General features: G+C 29.9%; 1 protein-coding gene across 1 annotated transcript; it reads right to left on the reverse strand.

Annotated features, from left to right (window-relative positions):
• Window positions 1-1,458: 1,458 nt before the first annotated feature.
• On the reverse strand, window positions 1,459-2,931 carry LOC112516292 (limonoid UDP-glucosyltransferase-like). Its single transcript, XM_025123309.1, has one exon. The coding sequence runs from the start codon at window positions 2,929-2,931 to the stop codon at window positions 1,459-1,461; it is 1,473 nt and encodes a 490-aa protein (XP_024979077.1).
• Window positions 2,932-11,357: the final 8,426 nt, after the last annotated feature.

An 11,357-nucleotide genomic window follows, 5' to 3' on the forward strand; every position in this document is an offset into this window, starting at 1 on the left:
TAAATATTTTTACATTATTATTCATATATTTAGTTATCAAAAAATAAATATAATATTTAAAAAAATGTCTTTTTGTATATTACATAAAAGTGAAAGTTATATGCTTTTTTGTTTCATAAATAATAAAACTTCCATCAATATATATACTAGAAGAGTATTCGTACAATGCAACGAGATATATCTCGATTTTAATATTTTATTTTATTATTTGTCTATGTCGATGTTATAATACAATTTTATGTGTTTTTAAAAAAACAATAATAATTTTATTTTTGAATCATTTTATTTCTTTATTTCCCCCCCCCCCTTTTTTTTATAGAGTTAGATTAAATGATTTACCTGTTTTTCACTCTATAGTAGACTGATGTAGACTTTTTGGGCAGGATTGAAATTTTTATTTCATGCTACTGAATTGCTACATCAATAACCGTCGTTTGCTTGAGGGGGTAATAAGTGATATACTTGCAATATAATTAGGAATCCAAAATCCTAGTTAAATAGGTATTATTTAATTATAAATATTTTTCTATAAATATATGAATCCATATCCCTTAGTGGGGTACAAAGAGAGTTTCTCAAAGTGTAGAGCTCTCTCGTAACCCAAGCTTGCATGAAGAACCAAGCATATCGATATTGATTATCACTTTCTTCAACAAAAAATAGCAGACAAGATAGTTCGTTTAATGCTTGTTGAATCTGCTTTGCAATTAGCAGATGTTCTGACTAAACTTTTGTGACAATCTCAATTCATGTTTTTTGTGTCGAAGATGACATGTTGAATTCCTCCTGCTCATCTTGAGCGGGAGTATTACATTGTAGGGGTACTTTTGGTATTAGGTTTGTTGGAGTATTACGTAATTCATCTTTTTTATATGAGTTTATTGTTAGTAAACTCGTTCTATTTCTAGAATTCAACATTCATTAATTCTTTGTATTTACTTCGAGTCATATGTGTGATTTGTAAAATAAAATTGGTTATTTTTCTATTTTGAGTCGTTTGCAATTAGTAAAATGAAATGACACCATTTTATTTACATCCAATATCAATGAAATATAATTATATACAAGACATTTTTTTTTATTAATCTGAATATCCAACCCGCTATGCGAACCGACTAATCTCAGGGCGACCACCTGCTTTGCAGATAGCCCGAAGTCACTGCATTTGAACCTCCGTGGCCACAAGGGGATTTTTATTTCTCCTTGGATTTGAACATGAAACCTCATGATACTTTTGATCTTTGAAGCCAAGCTCAAATCAATCAGACATCACCGTTATGATTATAAGACATTTCTAAATGTTGGAAAAGAAAACATTAATCCACTAAAAAATTGAAAAAAAAAATCCATATAATAAATTAATTTTATGCCTCGATCTTCTTATTCATATAAATTTAGTAACATGTGAATAATACAATTTATTTCAAAGATACAACTTCTATTTTTTGTTTTAATTTTTTATGTGGAATTAACGTTTATTAATTCAACACGTAACTTATCCGCACTTAACCTTCTAACATCATCCACGAACTCTCGAAGATTCCGGTCCGACGTTCCACCGTCCGCCACCGCCTCTTCCGCCGCTTTCTTCCATTTCAATGCATTTTCCTTCATCTTCACGGCCTTTACACTGCAAGTAGCCTCCCTTAAGCACTCCTCCACCTCTTTCCTCCCGATCACCCTATTCTCACTCTCACCCCTACATAACCTAATTCCGACCTTCCACTCCTCCGCCAAGTACTTGGCATTCGTCACTTGATCCCCCAACTGCGGGAAACCCACCACCGGAACACCACTCGATAAAGCCTCCATCGTCGAGTTCCACCCACAGTGAGTGACAAAACAAGATACCGCCGGGTGAGACAGAACCTGAGCTTGCGGGCTCCAGTGGACCACCATGCCCCGATCACCTGCCGCCTCCAAGAACCCCTCCGGCAACCTGCCAGATTTCACCCCATTAAAACTCTCACCCTTCCTCATCACCCACAAAAACGACACACCAGAATTTAGAACCCCATAAGCCATCTCAGTCACTTGTTCTTGGTTCAAGCTGACAACACTCCCGAATGATATATAAACCACCGATGAAGGGTCCTTTGAGTCGAGCCACCCTAAGCAGTCGTCGGCTTTTATCAGGTCGCCTGAGATATTAGAGCTGGTTTCGAGTACTGGGTTTTTGAACAACGGACCCACTTCTCGGATCCGGCATACTTGAGACATGTACTTGATCAGATCATCCTCAAGTTCTTGAAATGTTTCCATGTATACACAAAACGTCTTCGACAAGTTCTTGAACTGCGCTAAAAGGGCTCTTCTCAAGAACGAATACTGTGTAAAAGGGTGTAGAAAGCTTGGAATCTCATCGGATTTCAACAACGGCATGTTCGGCAACTGAACGTCGATATCTGGTTGTTCTTCACTCGGAAAAGGAACCAATCGATTTTCGTAATGATAATAGGAAGAAAAGCAAGCACAAGACTGCACCCAAAGCATTGCAGAAGGGATGTTAAGGTCTTCCGCCAGGTCACAAACCCACGGCACATAGGGGTTGTTGATTAGGCACGATACTGGTCGGCCTTCTCGTGCATGGTGGTTGAGGATGCCGGTGAGTGCTTTCTTGCCAAAAGCCTCAAGCTTAGGCAAATATGTTTCTAGGTCAAAGCGTTCGTCATCATTGTCTTCAGAACATCCATCGTCAAAGAACTCAAACCGGATCAGACCACCGCCGCTGACGCCCACCGGAGTGGGTTCACCGGAGAGGGCTGCACCAGCTTCCTTCATCTTTTTTCCGATAGATTTGCTGGAGGAGAAGGTGACGAGAAGCTTACCCTTTGAAGCCAGAAGCTTTCCGAGTCTGAGGAGTGGATTGACATGGCCTTGCGATGGAAAAGTAACAATAAATACATGCAGAAGGTCTTGTTTTGAAGCCATTGATCACTAGAAGGCGTTTGTGTTAATTAACTGTGAATTCATGGGGAAGTGTGTTAAACCCTAGTGTGTATATATAAGAGTTGGGCTGCAAAATTAGAAAGACGTGCACGTTTCATAGACTACAAAATAGTAGATCTTTTACTTAGAGTAGTCAAAGAAGGATGGTAATTTGGCTAACATAATAATTGGAGCATCTATTTAGTTAATCTACGATTTTGTATTCTTAATAGTTTCATTAAGAGATAACATCTAAATCGTTAAAAGATAAATCTTGCTTGGTAAAAAAAGGTATATCTCTTAATGGTTTTAAAACTCTCTAAATGATTTTGTATCCTGGATCTCCCTTAACCATTAAGAGCCCAAATTTCATTGTACACGATTACCAAACAATTATATTTTATTTTACACTAAATCATAAGAACCTCTTAATCATTCTGCATTAAACTATTCAGCAATTGCCAAACAACCCCTAATAAACGGTTATTTGAGCATTTCAATACATCTATACTATACATGTATTAAGTATTGTTTATTAATGCATATTACTTAAAATTCAAGATTACAAGTAAATTGTGCGTATGTACAACTTATTAAAGCTTCATGTCTGAATTCGTGTAACTAACTGCAGATAAACATAATCAAATATTGGATAAGTATCTAATTTTAAATATAAATAATCTAAAATATAATTAAAATAATCTTTTAATTCTAACAAAATACTAATTATATATTATTTTTATACAAAATTATATTATTAAACGAAAAATAAATGACTTTATTATTAAATCTAAATTCAATTATAATAAAAAATTGAATTAAATAAATTACACAAAAAAGAACTTTTAAATATTTAACTTTATACTAAAATCGATACATTTTTTTTCAAAATTTTATTATACCTTCAAAATTATTTTGATTCAAAAAATTAAAACATTATCGTTTTTTAGTACCACATAAAATCGTATTATAACATCGACGTTGACAAAATAAAATAAAACATTAAAATCAAGATGTATCTCGCTGCATTGCGCGAAGACCCTTTTAGTATATTATAAAATATTTAATAGAAACTCTTAAAATTCATTTTTTATACATAAAATATTGTTTGTTTATGCACATTACTTAAAATTCAGCATTACAAGTAAATTATGTGTAAGTACAACTTATCAAAACTTCATTTTTAAATCTCAACTAACTACAAATAAGCATAATCAAATATATGATAAACATCTCATTTTAAATATAAAAAATCTAAAATATAATTAGGATAGTAATTGATTTTTAAAAGAATACCTAATTATTATCTTTGTAAAAAATTATATTATTAAACAAAAAAAAATACTTTGTTATCATACCTAAATTAAATTATAACAAAAAAAAAGAATTAAAGAAATTATACAAAGAAGAAGAACTTTTAAATAGTTAATTTGATATTAATATCGATATATATTCTTTTAAAATTTTATTAGTTTCAAAAATAAGAACATTAAAATTTTCTCAAACCACATAAAGCCGTATAATATCGATAGAGAAAATGAATAAAATGAAATATTAAAATCGAGATGTATATCTTGCTGCATTGTGCGAGTACCATTCTAGTTCTTCAAAATGAAGATTTTGAAGATTTAATCTTGTTTTAGCAGATCCTTCAAAACCTTCTCCAAAATGGAGAAAGTAGTTGGAGATTTCTCCAAAAATGATTACTAATGAGATCTAGAGAAATGATTTTTTTTATTCATTCTAACGAGATTGTATGAATTTAAATGTTTAAGAGAAAGAAATAATATTTTATGAGTTGTATATTTTAATAATATAATTAATTACATGATCTTCAAAATAGAGAATTTATTGAAGATAAATGTTACTCTTTTTTATAGATTTTGACTTTTTATTTCTCCATTTTAAAAGAATCTGTTGAAGATGTTCTTACAAAGTATCTCACTTAAACTCCTTATATCCTTGTTAAGCTTACCTAAAATCTTTATTTGAATTAAATCATAGTATAAATTATTTATATCTTACGATTTTAAGTTTAAAAGAAGTTCATAAATCTATTTTTTAATCCAAACAGGTGGATTGTTATATAAATAAACTCATTTTTTTTTTTACAAATTTGATGGGTTGAAAATCAAATATATAACTTTCAACCAAGAAAGAAATGGTCAAATATGAATTGTGGTTAAATAGTAACGTAAAATTGCATATGTAGTCACTGACGTAGGAAGATGTTGCTTATTCCATCACGTCGTTAATCTCCTGATTTTCTTTATTAGGAAAATTAATTATATATTATTTATAAAATTATATATATATATATATAGAGAGAGAGAGAGAGAGAGAGAAAGAGAGAGAGAGAGAGAGAGAGAGGAGGATAATGCAAGAAACTAAGGGTCGTTTTATCCAATTGCTTATCCGGTAAACGCTTATCGGTAAGAGTTAACACTATGATTTATTTTGATGCGTAAGATTTTAGTGTATTAAAACATATCGAATGCAACAATTTAGTGGGCAAATGCTTACCTGGGTAAGAGTCGTCGTCCTCACTTACCGGGTAAGTCTCTCCATCATTCTCATCGCTCTTACCCGGTAAGATTCTTGACCTTTCTCATATTCATCCGATGAGGAAATTTATCCGGTAAGTATTTACCAATCAATTGTTTAGTAAACGGCCCCTAACTAATTTATGAGAAGGCGAGAAAGAGGGCCACATAATCTATTAATTAAAAAAATAACATAATTTTTTTTATAAATTAGGATAATTATCATTTTGAACCGGATAAATCTTTAAAAATCTAATTAGATTTATTTATTAATTAATTTAATAATATCATAATTATTTTATAAAGTTTTATATAACCTTTTTTTCTAGATATATTTTGATAGAAGAAAAATCAAAGTTTTTATCAAATATCACATGTGATATCTACGACTAATTCATAATCTTTTTCATCAATTTTTCTCCAACTTTTTGATCCACGTTTTGAATCACACGTGTGATATATCACTAAGTTAATTTTTGTACATATCACATTTGATAAAATACATTTGAATATAAATGACTAACTATCACATGTGATAATATTTGTAAATATATATAATCCCGTGTAATTAACAAGAATATATATTATTATCACATATAAATTATTTTATCAAATGTATTACAGTGGGGGTCTTTTTGGTGCTAAGTGATATTCTCCAAGTTAAAAGTTTAGTTTATTAATTTTGTTAGATGAGCCCCTTCACTAACTATTTGTTTAGAGAGTCTAGCCCAATTATTAATTAAGTCCACTAACTTATAGGCACTAATTATTTAAAAGCCCAATTCCAATAATCTAATTAGATTGATTTCAATATGAAGAGAAGTTATGATTAGAAACGTAAAAATAGATTTCTACATTTAAATCAATCCTAATTAAATATCAATATTATAAGGTGTATCAAGATGCACCAGATTGATTTCCTTCTAAAGGTGCAATTCATAAGTGGGCATGAGATTAAAAGTGATCAATGGGTTCAAATCTCTTCTTACGCTTTTCACCATCTCCCCTCTTCCCCATTCAGTTTTTTTGTTTATTTCGTTCAAACAACGAAACCCTACAACCCTTGCATCTACCAAAGACCTCACTTCTCACCCTAGTTGACATATAACCAATCCCAAACCTCCACTGATTACTCGCTATACATCATAAGTAAGAACGTCGTTACCCGTTGGTAAGTCTAACTCTTATCTTTGATTATGTTTTTGTTGATTTTTATATTTAATTATCTAATTTATTCATTCATTGGTTTATTTCCTGTGTTTAGTTGTGCCTAATTTGCACATTGAAGTAATAATAAGGTTCATCAAACACCAGATTTGTAAGTTGTGACATACTAGCAGACTATAAACTTATGCCCTAAGAGCAACTCCAACCTTCATACCAAAAAAAACACCAAATATGGTGGACCCATAAACACAAAAAACACAAAGTACATTAATTGTTAACTTTAAGTTTTCAATATATTTATTTGTGCAGTGTGAATTTTTTTTAACACTTATTCTTAGAAATAAAATGTAGATCAACATGAAAAAGCAATTTAATATACATGGGTTTTTTAAAAGAAAATATACAAGTTCTTCTCAAGATATCAAAGAGATGGCAAATACTGAGAACACTCCTACATCTAGTATCCCATTTACTGAGAACCTTGGCAAAAAGGTTCAATTGGAAAATAATGATATTGGTCTTAAATCACTAGAATGAGATCCCGGTTTGCGTCGTCAAATATATGATTTATCATGTTAATCAACGTGATACAGTTTGATAAGCTTATATGAATCTTGGTCCCCTTCAACTAATACTTTTTATATTCCCAAGTATGGACCTGAATCTCATAAATGGAGCTTTCAAGCATCTTGGTTTAGGTTATATCCTTGACTTGAATATTCAAATACTTCAAATGTCGTATTTTGTTTCGCATGTTTTCTGTTTAACAAGCCTTCTTGGCCTTGATACTATGGTCAACAAGCATTTATAATAGATAGATTTCAAAATTGGAAAAATGTTTTGGGGGGGGGATGTGATTTTTTTGCATCATATATGGGAACTGCGTGCACATCTTTCCACATTGTTGCACGAAGAGCATGGGATGTAGACACTTGTTAACCTTTCCCATCTTTTTGTATATTGAGGGAACAGTAAAGAAAATATTACATTAATAAAATAGTACTTTGAATTTACTTTGGTTGATATGTTGTGAATGTTCTTACCAAGATGGTTGTTGGAGAGTTAGTGAACCAAATTTGTTGGAAATGTTTGTACTCCAAAATCTGGCTTGTTAGTATTAGTATTTGTCAGACTACTAGTTGATTTTTATCTTGTGTTGATCTTCTTTTTGGCTAGATGACAAACCAATCCGCGTTGGTGACGATCTTGACCTTACTTTAACTAGTGCTCGATTTTGTTGAAAGCATATTGCTCTTGGATCAATGTAGTAGATACTTACAAGATTTTTACAAGTAAAAATCCTATCTTTTTTATATTTCGAACTAAAAGATATAGATCGGATTTCCAGCTATAGAAATATCATATAGGTGCTTCACCGGATATTAAAACACTTGTTATAAATTGTGAAACATGAATCTTTAACCTTTTAAGTGATAAAAGGAGAAGTCCATCAGATTTATTGATCGGATGAAGAACTCGTAAAGACATGTGGGGCTTATTAACATAGGTATGCGGCTTACTCTTGTGTTTCATTATTATCCATGGTAAATCGGGTCTCCTCCCTCATCGCAAGATGTGTATTAAGAGGTTATTAATAGGAATCACAATCTTTAGGTAGCATCTTTAAGCGTCTCTGTCATTGAAGATATAGCCATACAAGTCTTTTGATGGTTATAGTAACACCAAATGTAATCTAATTTTAGATTGATTTAGATTAGTAAGTTGCTACGTATTAGCTTACTCCTCCTCATGTTCAAATCGATGGCATTGTTTCCCTTTGGGAACATACTCTTCCATTTATTATTAAAAATGTCAAGTTTTTGTAAGTTCAAATTTTATCCTATTTTATGGGTGTTACATCTGTGTATCAAATAGGAGTGCTCAAAAATCCGACTAGTCCGACCAACCCGATCAACCCAACCCAACGTGAAATAACCCAACCCGAAGCAACCCGATGTCTAATCGAGTTGTAAAATTGTCATACCGTAGGTATTGGGTTGATATTGGGTTACTATTATTTGAACTCAACCCAACCCGATGAACCCGATATCCTTTTATTTTTTAGATTTAATATAATTGTTGAATTTCTATTAATATATACATTAAACAATTACACTATCATGTATGCTTTTCATATACACATAATTTCAATCTATTCATATCTCTATATAAGTCATTCATATATATGTTCAGCAACTGTGAACATATATATGTAAATTGAGAAAATTAACTGAATGTGATATACGTAAGAAATATGGATAAGTTGTATCAAATGGTTGATGATGAGAAAGAAATTATGAGTAGAGAAATAACATATTCAAGGTTAGAAAAATATTTTAATGTACCAAAGTATCAACCCGACCAACCCGACCAACCCGTACGGGTTAGGTTGGGTTGGGTTAAGATTTTTCCATACTGCAAACATTGGATTGAGTTGTTCAAATGTCTTCAACCCGATCAACCCAACCCATAAGCACCTCTAGTATCAAATGCTACTTGAATGTGCAATCATAAGATTGTGTGAAACCATAAACATTAACTTTAGGGTTTATATGAGAAATTATGAAGAAAAAAGTTATTTGTTCTATGATGTCATTTGAAAAATATTCTTGGATCTGTCTCTGAATAAACACGTTCAAATAGAGATTAAGTATTGAGTTCTACTAATATGATATTATACTTCATAAAACTGATAAACAACTGTAACGACCCATAATATTGGGTAACTTATTTTTAAAACTTTTATTATAATACCTTATATATGATCTATTAAACATTTAAGTACCTAGATAACCAGATTAGACATTAACCTGTTATTATGGTGACATGACAAATGACCCATGATACAACTAAGTATCATTTATTGATGTGTATTATTTTAATATACAATTAATTTTAAATATATTTTATTAGAATATCTTTTGTTTAAATTTGCATTCTAAACAAATAAATAGATACACAAGATCATGAATATCAAAATATGGATGTTCATGTAACCCATTCAACCTAGATGCATACCAAACCAGATGAATATCAATTCTTATTTCTTAAACATTCAATCCAGAAAAACATCAAACTGGCTAAACATTAATCCATATTTCTCAAACATTTAACCAAGATAAACATCAAACCAGATGAACATCAATTCATATATTACACAATTGCAGAAGCAGATGTAAACCCATGAAGAAGATGAAGAACACAAAAACAAATTCGATCAAAACCCTAAAACTAAAACCCCAAATCTAGGATGATTTGTCAAAACCTTAAAATCAAGCAAAAAGAAGAAAACAATGAATGTTTTTTAATACTACAAATTTAATTATATTTTTATACAAATTTTGGCAAATCATTATTTTATAAATAAAAGACGTTATTAGACATAAAATAACACTTGCGATGTTATCAATCATCTTTATCAATACATTCACGAACACGATAATAATTTAAATGTTCTTTTTATACATTTAATCGTTATTAATACAAGAAAGTTCACATAGTTGCATCAGAAAAATCTCAACTATTCATATTATGGCGTAATTGCATCCATTAGATACTCTTTTGTTGATGTCACTTTTATGTAATGGTTATCATTAACGTTCCGATTGCAATAGACACATGCTGAGAAGACGGATATGGTTGTGTCCGTAACCATAAGTACGTTGCACAAGTTTACATAATGAGAACGTGTAGTATCATGTTATACCTTGAAAATATAAAGTTATATAGATTGTAAATATTGAAATTAATTCATAACAAAATTGAAATATTTATGATATTTAATAATATGATTAAATCCAAAAATATTCATATTGACTCATTTTGAAAGTTTGACGAGACTATTATAATAGTGTAATTTGTTAAAAATAACCATAAGAGTAAAAAAAAATAAGTATTCAAAACAATTTTGTATTTTTTTTTTGTATATAAACAATATGATTAGATTCAAAAATATTTAATATTGGGTTTGTTTTGAAAGAATTGAAGAGACTATTTATAAAAAATGTGATTTGTTAAAAAAATGAGTTACAGTTAATATACGATTATGAAATTAATATGATGAGCGTGTAAAATGAAAAATAAAAAAGTAAAAAATATAAGGTAAATTAAATAATCAATTATGAAATTGTAAATTTAAAAAAACAATAAGTATTGGTAAATTTAAAAAAACAATAAGTATTGACTCGTGTAATGCATCGAGACACATCTCAATTTCAGTGTTTCGTTTTATTTCTTATCTATGTCGATATAATACGATTTTAGGTGATTTTGAGAAAGTGTTAATATTTTTATTTTTGAATAAAATATAAATTTGAAAAAACTATATTGATATTAATATCAAATTAACTATTTAAAAGTTTTTGTTTTGTGTAATTTCTTTAATGCAATTTTTAATAATTTAATTTAACGTAACAAAATAATTTAATCTACGTTTAATAATATAAACTTTATAAATATAATAATTAAGTATTCAGTTAGAACTCAATAATTATTCTAATTGTATTTTAGATTTTTTATATTTAAAATGAGATGTTTATCATGTATTTGATTATGTTTATCTGCAGTTAGTTACATAAATTCAAACATACAGCTTTAATAAGTTGTACTTACGCACAATTTATTTGTAATCTTGAAATTTAAATAATATACATCAATAAACAGTATTTCATGTATAAAAAATAATTTTTAAGAATTTTTATTAAATATTTTATAATATAG

The sequence above is a fragment of the Cynara cardunculus genome (genome assembly GCF_001531365.2).
Source record: "Cynara cardunculus var. scolymus isolate 2C chromosome LG 8, CcrdV1, whole genome shotgun sequence".
Lineage (NCBI taxonomy): Eukaryota > Viridiplantae > Streptophyta > Magnoliopsida > Asterales > Asteraceae > Cynara > Cynara cardunculus.

Excerpts from the sequence above, each read along its gene's own strand:
- LOC112516292 (XM_025123309.1), bottom strand. The coding sequence starts at position 2,931 with ATGGCTTCAAAACAAGACCTTCTGCATGTATTTATTGTTACTTTTCCA.